This window comes from Tetrahymena thermophila, assembly GCF_000189635.1.
Source record: "Tetrahymena thermophila SB210 genomic scaffold scf_8254600, whole genome shotgun sequence".
Classification (NCBI taxonomy): Eukaryota; Ciliophora; class Oligohymenophorea; order Hymenostomatida; family Tetrahymenidae; genus Tetrahymena; species Tetrahymena thermophila.
Window position 1 is genome coordinate 570170 of NW_002476370.1, and position 16019 is coordinate 586188.

The 16019-nt window shown below is 20.6% G+C and overlaps 5 protein-coding genes across 5 annotated transcripts; 3 read left to right on the forward strand and 2 right to left on the reverse strand. All coding sequences in view use genetic code 6, as the record gives it.

Annotated features, from left to right (window-relative positions):
* Positions 1-403: 403 nt before the first annotated feature.
* On the forward strand, positions 404-1194 carry TTHERM_000283629 (transmembrane protein, putative; the record flags this gene model as incomplete). The annotated part of the gene is made up of 2 exons (XM_012798168.1): positions 404-468; positions 516-1194. The coding sequence occupies 2 exons, from the start codon at positions 404-406 to the stop codon at positions 1192-1194; spliced, it is 744 nt and encodes a 247-aa protein (XP_012653622.1).
* A 1743-nt stretch (positions 1195-2937) lies between these two features.
* Positions 2938-5292, reverse strand: TTHERM_00283630 (MFS transporter; the record flags this gene model as incomplete). Its single annotated transcript, XM_001018219.3, has 2 exons — positions 2938-4189; positions 4814-5292. The coding sequence occupies 2 exons, from the start codon at positions 5290-5292 to the stop codon at positions 2938-2940; spliced, it is 1731 nt and encodes a 576-aa protein (XP_001018219.3).
* Positions 5293-8579: 3287 nt separating this feature from the next.
* TTHERM_00283650 (hypothetical protein) lies at positions 8580-9410 on the forward strand (the record flags this gene model as incomplete). Its single annotated transcript, XM_001018221.3, has 1 exon — positions 8580-9410. The coding sequence occupies one exon, from the start codon at positions 8580-8582 to the stop codon at positions 9408-9410; it is 831 nt and encodes a 276-aa protein (XP_001018221.1).
* An 861-nt stretch (positions 9411-10271) lies between these two features.
* TTHERM_00283660 (hypothetical protein) lies at positions 10272-11549 on the reverse strand (the record flags this gene model as incomplete). The annotated part of the gene is made up of 1 exon (XM_001018222.3): positions 10272-11549. One exon carries the CDS (start codon positions 11547-11549, stop codon positions 10272-10274), a length of 1278 nt encoding a protein of 425 aa, XP_001018222.1.
* A 1830-nt stretch (positions 11550-13379) lies between these two features.
* Positions 13380-13571, forward strand: TTHERM_00283670 (transmembrane protein, putative; the record flags this gene model as incomplete). The annotated part of the gene is made up of 1 exon (XM_001018223.1): positions 13380-13571. One exon carries the CDS (start codon positions 13380-13382, stop codon positions 13569-13571), a length of 192 nt encoding a protein of 63 aa, XP_001018223.1.
* Between the last annotated feature and the right edge of the window lie 2448 nt (positions 13572-16019).

Here is a 16019-nt window from a genome sequence, read left to right on the forward strand (position 1 = left end):
GTTTTAAATCATTTAATATAATAGTGTAAAAAACTATAAATTATTATTAAGAATTATCAAAAAGTAAAATTCTACAGTTTTATTAAAATATAAATTTATAAATAAATAAGTTAAAGGAATAAAATTAATTTTATGTTTGTGTTATCTCATAATACAATTTCAGAGATAGGACTATCACTTGATATTGAGTTTTAAACATTTTTATCATATTATTCCTTTTAGCTCAAGCTGTTTTCTTAATTTAAACTTTATTTGGACGGCTCTATTTCTTCCTCAATCATGTACTAAATAATGTCTTATGTTTAGTTTCCTAAAATTTTATCTTATTTTTCTTAGCTATTCATTAGGCTCGATGAATTTTATGTAAAACCTTTTATGAAATTTATTGTCTAAATACTTAAGCATGAGTTTCCTAAAGTTACATAAACTAAAAAAATTAAGAATAGAAAGCAAGCAATGCACCTAGAAGTATTCAAATATTTATTTATATCATTTCCTTAGAATTACTAATAAAGGATACTTACAGTAAATGGACCTATGAAAGACCCAAATGAAGAGCCTAAAATAAATATTCTGGAAGCTATTCTACTACATCTTTTTTTAAGTGGCTTATCAATCAAGCATATTTTGTTTTCGAATACTTCTTTATCAATTATTAATTGGTTTAATTCAGGTATCATTGGTAATAAGCACATGGATGAGGAAATATTTGTAAAGCATTAACCTATGGTTACTACATACCATTAATTTAAGCTAACTCCGATTATGGTTTCAATTTAGGATTCTGGTGCTTAAAATTCAATACCTATCACTGAAATTAAAATTCCAATTGTTAAAAAAGCTTTTCTATTTATATACCTTGATATTAAAGGAAATAAAAATAAGAAAATAATGTAAAATATTGAGCTTAGAGTATAAAAATATCCAATAAATTCAGATGTCAAACCAAGTCCTTAAATATGTGCAGCATATAAAGGAGTAATAAAAGACTAAGCAGTCGAAATTCCAATGGATACTAAAAATGTTGAGAATATTTTTTTATCTGTCAAATATTTGTAATACTCGCTGGTGTCAATAGAGCTATTCTTTTTTATATTTTTTGGGAGATATTTAACAGCAATTAAGCTTAGTAAAAAGATAGAGCTTATAGTATAAAAAGGTATAAAGTCTCCAATAAAGGAGTAACATATTTGACCTATAGCAGGACCTAGTAATGCGCCTAAAATTGCTATTCTCTCAATTAAGCTAATTTTATCTTTTATTCTTTTTTTAAATATTAATTAAAATCAATGAGTTTTTAAATAGTAAAAAGTATTTTCAAAATAAAAAATAAAAAGAGAAATTTATAAATAAACATTAACCTTTTTATAAAAAAGTTAAAAATATTTAATAAATTTGCAAAAATGATCATCAAATAATCATAAATAAATAAGGGTATTAAAAATTCAAGTTTAACTTTAAATTTTTATTTTCATTTAAAAAACTAAGCAGTATTTTTTGTTATGTTTTAAAAATGATTAATTTAATGTTTTCTTTTTATTTTAAATTATTTTTCTTTTCTTTTGTAAATTAAAAGATAGTTAATTTATCTTTTTTAATTTCAATTAAACTATTTTATTTTTAACCCATAATAACTCAATAAATATTTCAGCTTAATTTTTCAAACAGATGTTTAAATTATTTGATTTAAGGTTTTTATTAAAATACATAATGAGAATTACCTGAATTAAAGATAAAATATAGTTGGTTATTTAAAACTAAAATAATAAATAAGTAATATCAATAATTAGGGAATAAATTTAAGTTAATATAAATATTTACTATAATGGCCACATTCTTGCTATTTATACAGGAAAAGAAGAAGTAACAGCAGCTCTAGAAAACCCTTGAATTAACCTTGAGAAGATACATATATTAATAAAAATATTATCATCATCTAAATGGTGTAGTGCACCAAATGCAGATATTGATATCGATTAAAATATTATCCCTAAGCAGAATAATTTTTTTTATCCTAAAATACTGAGCATTTTTGAAGAAACTAATGAATAAACAAAGCTTCCAATAGGGTTTATTCCTAATACTAATCCTTTTAAGATTAAAGGTGTCCCTTATTTCTTTGCTAATGGTGGGAAAAAAGGAACAATCATAGTAATTGAAGCACTTTAAAGAAAGCAGATTGCTATCAAAATAAAATATTAAAAGTTGAGGTGATTTTTTTATGATACATTATCTTAATTTTTCTACTTTTATTAGCTTGAAGCAATCAAATTTATTTATTAATGTTTAACTTCATCTTCTTCTTTTTCTTATAGTTTTAAGTAATTCATATTAACTTAAGAGAAAAATTAAAAATATAAAAAAACACTATAAAAAATGCAAAAGTCTTTTGTTAAATTTTTTTGTGCCAATTGGTTATACCTATCGAATAATTAATAATCATATAATAGACCTAAAAATAGAGTGTCTAGTCTAATTTTTTCATAAATAGTCAATATTTATTTCTAAAAATAGAATCAATAATCAAAAAATTTTATATTACTAAAAAAGTAAAGAAAGAAGTTAAATAATTATCTAAGTAATATGAAATTTTTTTCTTGTTTGGAAAGTGAAAATTAAAAATAAAATTTAGAAATAAGATAATTACGAACTAGTTTAACTAGACTCTATAAGTAAAAAAAAATAAATTAAATTTAATACAAATTATAATGTGTAAATATTGTTATTATTATTATTTGAATATATAAATTTGGCGATATTTAATAAAATAAGCAAATCTATCTATCTATCTATCTATCTATCTATCTATCTATCTATCTATCTATCTATCTCATTTTATTTTGTTAATTTATATAATATTTTGTTACATTATTAAACTATTGTTTTCTTAATTTTTTATTTATTCTATCAATTTTTATATTTTAATTAATTTTTTATTCAATTTTCATCTAATTTCTCAGCTTAGTTTTCAGTATATTCATTGTTAGTACACTCATCAGATAATTCTTGTCCAAATGATAAGAAATCACTTTCATCTTCATTATCAGAGAGAAGAATATCTGATACATCATTAGGATTTTAATACAAAAATTGACTAGCATTTTAATTGTGTTCTTAAATAACAACTGATTAATATTCTTAATTATTATTATTTAAATTGCTTTACTCACCCATTACTTGTACAGAGTTCTTTCCACTTTATTTTTTGCTATCTTTATTTTAGCTTTTGAGGGTGCTTTTGTGTTTACTGTTTAGCAAATTTTCATTAAATTTTTATGACTTTCTTATAAAAGTTTTAATTAATTTTTTTTGTTAAATAAAACCTTTGTATGATTCTCCTAATATCAAATATATCACAAAAATAACAAATTAAAAGCCAGCTATACACCTAGAAGTATTTTTATATTCATTTATGTCTTAACCACCAAATGATGAGTAAAGGATACCAGCTGAAAAAGGTCCAATAAATAATCCTAATGAAGAGCCTAATATAAAAATTCTTGAAGCCATTCCACTAAATGTTTTTATAAGATTTGTATCTAGAACAGAAACTTATCTCTCTTTCGTTTCTTTATCAATAATTAGTTGATTTAATTCAGGAACCATAGGTAAAATACACATAGAAGAAGCAATATTAATAATACATTAACCAATAGTTACAAGATACCATTTTTTTAAATTTATTCCAAATAATGATTCAATTAAATTTTCAGGTGCTTAAAATTCAATTCCTATAGCAGCTATTAGTATTCCAAAAGTTAAAAAAAGCTTTCTGTTAATATACTTTTAAATTCTAGGCATTAAGAATAAAAAAACTATATAAAAAAACGAGCTAACTGAAAAAAAATATCCCATGAGATCATCAGTTAATCCTAATCCTTCTATATGCACTGCATAGAGTGGTATTATAAAAGACTAAGCAGTTGAAATACCAACAATAACTAAAAAAGTAGCCAAAATAGTTTTATCTGATAAATATCTATAATACTAGCTTGTATCAACTGAATTATTTATTTTTATATTTGAAGGTAGCCATTTTAATGTAAGTAAGCTGCATAAAAAAATAAAGCTAAGAATGTAAAATGGCATTTAGTGTCCAAGGAATGTATAAAATACTTATCCAATACCAGGACCTAATAGAGTACCTAAAGCGCCTACTCTCTCTATCAAACTTGCTTTAATTTAGAATCTAATTAATAAAAATGTATTTATATTGATAAATTTACAGAATAAAGTGGTTAAATTAAAACTAGATTTATTATAGACTTGATAATAAATTTTAATAAAATTTAATTAATTTATTATTTGAAATATTAAAAAATGTGAAACTTAAAATAAAAGCTAATATTTTCTCTAATATTAAAGCTTTGTTACACATTTTTGTAGATAAGCTTTTTATTCATAAATTTAAAAGAATTTCAGTGGTAAAGGGAATTAAGTTGAATTGTACTATTATTTTTTTTTGTATAATCAAATCTGACAGTAACTAAATCTTCTCCTCGAATAATAATGCAAAAGAATATTTCTAGAATATTATTCCAAAAATGTTATTTTTATTTTACTAAATTATTTTTTCTCTTTAAAATTTTTGGTAAATTATTCTTTCTATTTTTAATTTGCTGAACTTAAAAAATATTAATAATAAACGACTTTCAATTTTTAGGATTATTAAAAAATCAATACAAATTGAATCAACTTTAATCTTGCCTTTTAATTCCAATTTTAAATTGTAAGTCTATAAACGCTTATTATATTAATATTCAATATGAGCTAATTTTATAAAATAGAGCTTAATATATTTAAAATAAATTACTCTTCTGGCCATATTTATGGTATATATGTTACGAAAGAAGAACTTATAGCAGCTCTAGAGAAACCTTGAATTAACCTAGAAAAAAAGCAAATACAAATAAAAATGGCATCATCATTCAAATTGTATAGAGCACCAAAAGTTGATATTGATATTGACTAAATAATTATACCCAAGCAAAATACATTCTTTTACCCTAACAAATTCAGCATTTTCCCAGATATGAAAGAATAAAGAAAGCTGCCAATAGGATTGATACCTAAAACTAATCCTTTACAAATTAAAGGAGCACCTTCTTTGGTTGCTAAGGGTGGAAAGAAAGGTACGATAATTGAAACTGAAGCACTTTATAAAAAACTAATGGTAATTAGAGTAAAAAGATTAAAATGAATCTATTTCTTTACCCTACTTTTTTGTTAAATTGATTTTCTAATCCTTTCCTCCAATAGGTTTTAATCTAACTTGTTTTTAGCTAGAGTCATTTTTCTCAATTTTCACAAAAATAATTTAAAAAATAATTTGCAACAAAGATATTTTTATGGTTTTTTTAGATATTAATTTTTAAAAATGAAATTAATTTGTTCATGTAGAAAGGATAAAATGATGATATCTTGTTTTGATTGATTTGGTTTTTAATCCCATATTTGTATTTTAGTCTTATAAAAGAATTAAATAGTAAAAATGAGTGTGAAGTTTTTCTGATAGAAAAGAAAGATAAAGATTCTTTTTAAAAAATATGAATATTAATAATATTTTTGCTTATAATTTATCGACGCAATATCAGCATTTTTGTCTATTTAATATAAAAATGTTTGGTTTACATTAAATTTAATTAACATTCGCAAACTATTTTCTCTTATACAATGAAACTGTAAACATGAAAAAAATTTACGAAAATGAAGTATTTTCATGCAATTTTTGTTTGATTTTAGCTTAATTATAACATAAAAATTAATATAAGGTATTGCTTGGTCATATATTTATCATAGAATACCTTTATAAACGATTTACAATAAAAATGGATATTATTTATGATTGAGCGTTTAATTTTATAATGGAATTAATAATGATAAAATTTCAAGAAATTAATCTGAGAAACAAAGAAAAGATTTTTTGTTTATTTGAAAAGAAAAGGACTTTTAATTTGTAAAATAGTGTAAGTAAAATTATGAAAATTTGTTTTTTCTTATGATTGAAAATGCCATAAAAAATACAAAATAGATAAAAAATAAATTTTTGTATATTAAATTTTGTAATGACCTAATTGTATCAATCAAATTTTTTTTAATTAATTAATAAATGAAAATTAGGGATTAATTATTTTTGTTTTTTATATTATTTGTATCATTTTTTAAGTAAGTAAAATATATCTTATTAAAATTTTTAGCAATTTGAAAAAAAAATATTAAAAATTTTTTCTCAATTTAATATTTTGAACAATAATTTTTAATAAGAATTTTAAGTTTAGCTATTTTGAATTGAACTACTTAAATTTTAAATGGAATAAAAATAAAAGAAAAAATATCATAACTATATGATTATTATTGATGAATTTAATGAATAATAACAATATCTTACAAATTGATAAGCTTATTTTTCTTTTTGTTTGAGATTACATTTGTAAAAACTTATTTTTAATATTAATTAATTAAGACTTCTATTTACTAAAAAAGAAAAATTAGCGAATTTTAATAAATAAATAATTAGGATGATGTATTTTTAAAAGAAGATATACAGTTTTATATACATCTAAAGGAATTATCTAACAAATTTTTTTCTTAAAATAATTTATTTTCTTTATACTATTTAATACTTATACCTAATAAATACAAAACATATCTCTCATTTTATTCAAATAGTATTTTAAGATCATAAAATACAGTTTTATATACATTATAAAGGGAGTTGAAAATCTAGTTAATTTTTAAAATTAAAGAGTGCAATTTAAAAAAAATAATATCTTATTTATTACCCTTAATTAGAATAAATAAGGATAATAAAATTTTTTATGATAATATCAAATTTTTCTTGAAAAGGTCTTATAATTTATTTTCATCAGGTGATAATATTTAATTTCTATTTATTAATTAAAAAAACAAAGCAGAGATTAAAAATATTATTTATTGAATTTAATAAACTAAATGAAATCTTGATTTAATTTTTTATTTTTAAGTATATAGTTAGATTGATGTAAATAAATATTTTCACTTCTAAATTAAAATATATTATTTTTTTCAAAAATAAATGCATTAAATGATTTTTTATAGTCTTTTACAAATCTAATATTTAGCTTTATTCTATACTTTTATATTTATTATGTTCATATATACAATTTCTAAGATCGTTTTCCTCATTTTTTAAAATAATTAAAAAATTTTAGCTTTTAAAACTGATTTTTCTTTAAATTTATTTTTTTCTAGATAAATTCTATTCAAATAGAAAAAAACATACAATTTTCATTGCAGTAAAAAATAGCAATCCTTATCTAAATTATGAATATTTTCTAATATTACTAGATCATTTAACATAACTTATATTAATTGATAAGATGATATTTTATAAAATTCTTTAGTGGTATTGTAAATAAAAGTGTTTCACTGTTATTGACTAGTTATGGATTCAAGATCGATAGTTATAACCGATAACTTAGATGATATATTAAGCTAAACATCTTATCTTTTTAAAAAGAAAACATGTTTGTTGTGGTAATATCTTATATGATATTTTTACTAATTAAAATAATAATAGCTTTTTAATTAGGAACAAAGAAGAAGGATAACAATTATAATGACCTTTTATTTATTTACCACAATTCTAATACAAATTCAATTAATCTTATTATCAGCATAGCATGATGACGATAATAGCAAAAGTATTTTTTAATTCAAATATAATTGTTGTAATAGCTATAATCCATATATATACAAGGTAGGTTTTCCTACTAAATATGACTCTGAATTATAAACTCTATTTTTATCAAGAGTGATATTTTTATGTTATTAAAATTTGTAATCAAGAGAATATTTCAAAATTTTAGATTCTGATTATTATCTAATAAAATTCGTTAATTTAAATTTTTAGAATCAATTATAGTTTTTATGGAAGCTTTATTAAGGCAGTCTTACATATTTTTGTGTTTTACCATAACTCCTCAGAAACTTTACTACCTGAGATATGAGTTCTTAATAAAATTTCAATTTTTAACTTCAAGTTTTACCAACTAAACCCTTCTCTCTTTTTTTTGCACTTTCTGCTAAATTACAATATATATTACTTATTATTTTGATTAATTTTATTTAATATTTAAAAAATTTACTTCAATTTTTGAATCAAAATGTTCAATAAAAATACAATTATTTAAAAATCTAGCTATTTAAATTATGAAATTTTGGGATATTTGAATATCTCAAATAAAAATAAACAGATTTTACTAAAATATTTTGTTTGTTTTCTCAAAAAAATAATTAGTATTTGCAAAAGTTCAATTCAGTAACATTTTTTTGTTGAATTGTCATTTGAATTATCAAACATTTAAATTATACTTATATCTGATCTTAAAAACGATCGAATAATAAACATTTGATATTTATTTATTTCAACTTTTATTTGAATTTTATCTGTAAAAGCTAATGAATTTGCTTGTTTGTTTTGCATTTTGAATAGATTTAAAATTGCAAAAATAAAAAAAATTTGAAAAGTAGATAATATATTAATTATTACAAAATTAATTTATTAGCTAGAAATAAAACTTCTATCAATATTTAAAGTGATGATAAAAGATTTACTTAAAGGATCAATTAATCATAAACATGAAGATATAGAATAAAAATATCTTTCTAAACTACCAAAAGAACAATAATAACCAAAAATAGTGATTCATTAGCATCTTGATGAGGAACTAAAGCCACTCACAATGATTAATCAATCAGTGAGCTAATTAAACGGAGTAAAAGGTGTTTATATTAGAGAGATATTTATGCTCAGCAATATGTTTTCGTGGAATACATCAAATGTTTTTGAAATTCATGAAGCTGATTCAAGTGGCAAAAGACTAGATCCTAATTCATAACCCATACTTTATGCAGTCGCAAAGCTTTAAGAGTGTTGTACTTGCGATTGTTCAGTTATGGGTACTAGTTAGATTGCTATAACAACTAAATTGGATGATGTTTCAAGCAATACTCCTTACCTTTTCTTAAAAGAAAAAAATGTTTGCTGCGGCTTTAATACTTGTGATATCTTTATAAATGAAAAAGGAAACGGTACATTAATAGGGAACATAAAAGAGGGATGCAGAAATGCTTTGTATGTTAATAGTAGCTATTTAAATAATCTTTCATTTTATTTACCTCTTTGCTAATGCTAATGTAATTAATCCTCTTATCAAGTGTAAGATGCTGAAAATAATAAAGGAATATTAAATCTTAAACTTAATTGTTGTGATTGTAATAATCCATATACTTATGAGGCAGGTTTTCCTCCAAAGTATGACACAGACTAAAATACTCTATATTTAGCAGCTGTAATCTATTTAGGCTACATAAATTATCAATCAAGATAAAAATCGAATAATAGCAGTAGTAGCTCTAGGCACAAATGATAGAAATTCAAATAAATTTGTTTAGTTATTGCTTTTAAGTTATATTATATTATTTTAAATAAGTAAAATTAGTTTATTTTAAATTAAATATAAAGCTATTTTTATTTTTGTTGTGCAATCTACTCAAATTTATTTTAAACTACATCTATAAATTATTACTCAACTAATAATTTATTTTTTAATTAAGAGCTAAAATGATATTTCCTTATTGAATTCTAACTGTTATTAGTTTTTCAAAAACTGAAATTTTAATAAATTGTTAATATTTTTTTATCAAACCTAATTAATTAAATAAATTGTTTTTAACTACTTTAAATGATATTATTTTAATTTACAAATTAAATATCAGTACTAGATAGTCAATAAGTTATTTTCTCAAAACAAAAAAATAAATTGTTATTAAACTATGGAAAACATATTTAAAATAATTAACTTTTTATGAATGAAATTGGATAAATTTGGGTATTTAAATTAAATTAAGATTAAATATAAAAGAGGAGCAATAATTTATAAAATAAAATACTCGTTTTTAATTCAAGTGGATTTAGGAAAATTAAATTAATAGGGTAAATTATATATTTATTTATTTATATATATATATATATCTTTTATTGATAAATATAATAGTGATATATTTATTTATTGTTTTTATTGTTAGTTATTATTTTTTATTAAAAGATAAATCAAATTTATTTATGATTACATAAAATTGTATTCATATTAAAAATCTGATTGTCATTTTCATTATTTTAATAAATTTTATAAGTTATTATTAGTTTGTTTTTTTTAATCAGCCATTGAGAATTTAGCAATTCCAATTCCAGCCAATTGTAATGTTATATTTTCTTATTTTAAAGTCTTTCAATAATTAAAATCCAAGATACGATTTGTCATTGGGTATTAGTTGTTGTTATTGTTGTTGCTGCTGCTGCTGACTCCAGTGTTACGTGTAGTAGAAGCCCCAAATAATTGTCCTTAATTAGAATTATCTTTGTTAGAGAATATTTTTGACTTGAAAAAGTCTTTTACAGCTTTAAATTTACTGACTGCTTCATCAACAAAAGTTGCATTCATTCTTGTAGTGTTTAGCATAGACATATTTGCCATATTATTTTCTCTATTATTCATTGTATATCCACTTCTACTCATAGAATTAATTTTTTAAATGAGTTGCTCAAGATATAAGTGTTTTTAGTCATAAGTAATAGTTATATCTCTAAGATATTGTTTGCTAACTATCAAATCATCTTTATAATCTTCAAGCACTTCAGATATTCTGTTTCTTTCATTTTTAGCTGGAATTAATGATTTTTCAATATTCTTAATTTCTTTTTCTTCATTTTAGCATAATTTAATTATATTCTACTTAGATTAATTTTTATGAAGAGTAGAATGTTCAGTTAAGCGAGAGGAATTATTGTACTTGTAGTCAAAATTGGATTGACCATCTTTTCTTGCGCTATAAATAACCTATGTTTAAACGCTAAAAATCGAACAGCGTTTACTAACCAAATTATCTTCTTAATTCTATTAAATAGCATTTGCGAGTATATTTGCCAACTAAGGATTATTTGATATACTGAGTTAATGTGGATTATAGCTCATAGGAGAAACAGAAGAAGGGTTTTTGGAAGTCAAAATATTATTATTTTGAATGTTGATAATATTTATATTGTTCACTGTGCTGGCTGTTGAATGGGCAGCCGTTGTTTTTGTTTAAACACTACTAGGCTGTTTCTGTTTTTTTGACACTTTCTTTCTCATAATATGTCTAAAGGAAGTTTAATCATTGAGTTTTTCTTGTAGTTATTGCTTTAAAGCTTGAAGCATTTATTTTTTTAATGAACTATCTACATTTAAAGAAACAATCTATTTAAAGCGAGAATTGAAGTCAACCTTTTCTTGACATTTTATCCGAATTATTTGGTAATTTACTTCCTTAATAGAGTTTTTTTAATTCATATTTTCAGGCTATACAGAGCTATTAAAATCTGTAGAGCTGTCATTATTTTCTACATCTTCATTGTTTGATTAATTGTCTTATAGTGGATTAACATCAACTTTAACGAGCTCAGCTTTTGTTAGCTTTTCATTCTAAAATCTCGATTACAAGTCACTTGGATTATTTATTGCAATCATTTGTTTTAAAATTTGGAGACTTTGAATTTTTCAATCAATAACAAGAGTTTTTTGATTAATTTAATTACTTTTAAATATTGTTTATGTTTCTTTATTCTCACTTAGTTCGTACCTATTATAGATTGATATTTATTTATTTGTTTGTTTTTTTTGTTTTTTATGATGCTTTGCAATATTACTAAAAGAATTTGTTTTCAACCTTTAATACTAAATATTAATAAATTTATGTATATTTAATACTTTATTTTTAAAAAAAATTAAATTATAGATAGCTTTCTATCTTATTTAAGTTATTACCTTCAACTATTACTATTCTTAGTAAAATCAATCAAACCTTTTCTTATTCTCCAAAACTAGATTACTAACATACATATTTTTACTTGATGTTCACATGTTTGAATGCTTAAGTAATCAAATTTTATAAGCAAAACAAGTAAAATAGAAAATAAAGATCAATCTAGCATATTGATTTATTTATTAAATACCCCTCTTGTCGTGATTTTAAAAGCAAATTCAATTAATTTACTGAATTTAAATGTAATAAAAAACAATTTACACGTAAATTAACAAACAGTAAAGTAAATATCTTTTTGCTTTATAAAGTTAAATTAGATTTTTCTAAATTAAAAAAGTATTAAGTATTTTTGTAAATAAAAGTTAATAAATCAAATTATAAATAGAATTCTTTTAATCTTAATTGTAATAGATTGTTATTTGTTTCTACAAAAATATAAAAATCCTACTTACAAATATTATAATAATTTTGCCTATTATTATTTTAGTTATTTTTTACTAATTATGCTAATTTATTGTTAAGAAAATTCACATTTATTTATGACAATTATTTATTAAATTAATTTTATTTGTTTGTAAATCATTTTTAAAAAGCTGGTTCTGATATAAATATCAAATAGTATTTTTATAATTTTTACTGGATTTCGTCAGTTATTTTATATTAAATTATAAACTTAAGTATAATTTTAGAGTTAATTTAAATCAAGTTTTGTTTGCAAAGATTATTTGATAACCTTTTATAAAAAAAACAAATCATCATAAAACATCTCTCCTTTTTAATTACACCAATTGAAATCAGATATTATACTTAACAAATTTATTAATTTTATACTAATTTTTAAAGAAAATTAAAAATTAATGTTTTATATATTTACATTCAGATTAAAATCAATCAAACAAAAAAACAAATAAATAGCTAAACAAATATTATATAAAGAAAAAATCATTATTTTATGATCAACAATTACTAAATATTTTAATAGTCTACACAATTAATTTTGGATGAATTTTTAGAAACTTCAATATATTTGTATAAAATCAAATACTTTGCAAAATTTGAAATTTTAAAATGAATATATTAAATTAAATTGAAATCTTTTTTTTCTAAATTTGGTAAGAATTTTATTTTTGTTTGTAAACCCTAGTAAATAGTTTTTATATAATTATATTTGCCAAAAATGTTTGTTCTAGGAATAGTAAAATTATATCCTTGTTTTATTGACTAAAATACTACAAAACTACATAAAAAATAAATATTAAGTTAATTAAATGATGTATGTATTAGGACAATATCACTTACTTGTGTAATGGTATGTTATTTTAAGAAATTTATATTTTTGACTACTATCTGCTTAATCTTATAACTAAAAAAATACAAACTACTTAATTAGTGTATAAGACAATATATTGTAACCAATATTTTATGTTTTTAGTAAATTTTGAATTAATTTTAATTAAAAACTTGATTGGATTAAGAGACTTTTAACAAACTTAAATATCTTTAAAGCAATTTCTACTTTCATATTATTTTTACAAATGAAATAAGAACCACTAAAGATCATAGGCTCTGTAGCCTTAGCTATTACACCAGTTCTTTACTTTTTATATAGATAAGAAATATATGACGCAACTGGAAAGTATCTTGGAGTACAAAGCAGAAAGAGCCCTTAAGATAGAAAGCAAAATAATAATTTGGATAAATCCTAAGCATAAAATCAAGAAAACTGAGGGAATGCATTTATATTTATCTTAAACATATTTCAAAATATATAAAAAACTCTAATAAGCTTATATTTATTTAGTTATTTGCTTTGACAAAACATAATTTATCAAACTGTTTCAAAAATTCAGATTTTTTACAATATTCGGATTTTCAAAAATGAAATAAGAGTTTAACTTTTATAATTGAAATAATGATTTTAATAAAAATCTATTCACAAGAATGATTTAAATATAGTGAAAAATCTTTTGTAGAATAAAAATTAATTTTATTTTTGTTATTGAAATAGTATGCAGTAATTCTTATTTATTTCATTCAAATCGCTTACCATTCATTTTTTATGTGTTTCCAGTATTTTCTAATTCTTTCTTATGAATGATAAAATAATATTTCTTTTTTGATAAACTAAAATTTTAAAAAACCTTATTCATAAATTTATCTTTGTTTATTTCCATAAAAAATATTTTTTTTTAAATTATTTTTATAATATTTAAATTGTTATTTTAAAGCAAATATTTTCAACTATATATAATTTATTGATGAAGAAAATATTAGGAATAAATCAATTTAAAGTCATTATTTGGAGGTAAATTAAGATAATTTATTAGACAGTTTTCCTTTAGAAAAAAATTAATCAAATTCTAATCTCAAAAGGAGGAGGAAAATTTTATTTTTTATTTAAAGCCAATTTTACTTAATTAAATTTTTTGAGAAAGAATTATTAAATTCATTTATTAAAAAATAAAAAAAGTAAATAAAACAAATACAAATATTTTCATATTTTCCTATCTAAATTGGAGACAGTCTATAATCAAATTTCAGGAGCGACGACGTGTGTGGGTGGAGTAATAGCATTAGTCTTATTTTAGTATAAATGATAATTAAGTTTTTAATTCGATCCATCTTTAAATCAAGTTTTTAACATTCTAAATGATTAAATTCAAAAATCCTAAATTTGAAGAAAATATTTCTATCAACATCAATCAGACATAAAAGGACGAATTTAATCATAGAAAAATAAAAATTATCATAAAATAATGACTAATGTTAGATGCTCTTAATGCCTTCGATTATTAATTATATTTATAAAGACTGTTCTTCTAATCTGCCAGGAAAATTTTCAACCAATTAAAATCAAAAATTTTGATTTTAATACTTTTTCCACATATATAATTAGTATTTTTTATAAAAGCGAGAACAATACACAGATTTAACAGAAAAAATGAACAAGTAGCAAGCAGCTTGATAGTCCTCTCTTAAAAAGAATTTGAAAATTGAGATATAAAAAGAAAGAAAAATAATTAAAAAGAAAAAGAAAAAGAAAATTTGAAAATTAATAAATATGAAATTTAAATTAAAATAAGAAAAAAATAGAAGAAATAGATAGATAATTAACCACAAATAAAAAAATAATTAATTAAAAAAATAAAAAATATCTAATTAAGAAATTAAATAAAAATATAATATAAACAATATCCTAAACTAAATGTAAATTAAATCATCTTCCTCACAGATGAATATTTTGTTAAAAATTTCTTTAGCAATAAATTCTATTGTTATTTTTTGGAGTAGCTCATATTAAAATTTTGTTTATTGTTAGCAATAATTTAACATATATTTTGTAATAATTAAAAACCTTTTGATTTTATAGTTATTTTTTTGAATTTGATACTCAAAAAAAAATTTGAATCAGATTTTTAAAAACTGAATAAAAAAATATAAACAATTAAGTAAATTTTAATTTTTTTATCTAACTTTAGATTGATGTATAAACCCTGAATGCATAAAATTGTTTAATGTTAGATTAAATTGCTTCCAGTAATAAATATTTTTAAATATAAAATGTATATTTTAATTTTATTGAAATAATACATTTTCTACTAATCATCTAATTTATAATCGTTTATAAAATTACAAAATTAAAATATTTTTTTAATCTTATTTTTTGATATATTTATTAACTTATCAAATAATTAAAAAAAAAAATTATGATTATTATTATTATATTTAGATCAAATAAGTAAATTTATAATAATTTTATTTCTGATTTACAAACAATGAAAAGAAGAATTCAATTTTATTAATATTTAAAATTTTTTAAAAATTTTATCATTTAATTCATTAAAAATAAAATATTCTATTGAAAGAATAAAATTTTAAACTTCATTGAAAATAATTTTTACTTTACAAAATATACATTTTCCTAAAAAAAATTTATTTATATTTCTAAAAATAACAAAATACTTAAAAATTAAAATTAAGTACAGCCTTTCCTATTTTAGTATTTATATAAATATAAATGACTAAATGGTAGGTAGTCCATATATTTTTTTTAAATCAGAATTTATCTGACAGACTAAGTTATAGGCGAATACTTTAAAATAGCGAATTATTTTACGAATAAGAATCTAACATATGACTTCTTACTTCATTAAAAATAATAAATTAAGAAGGTT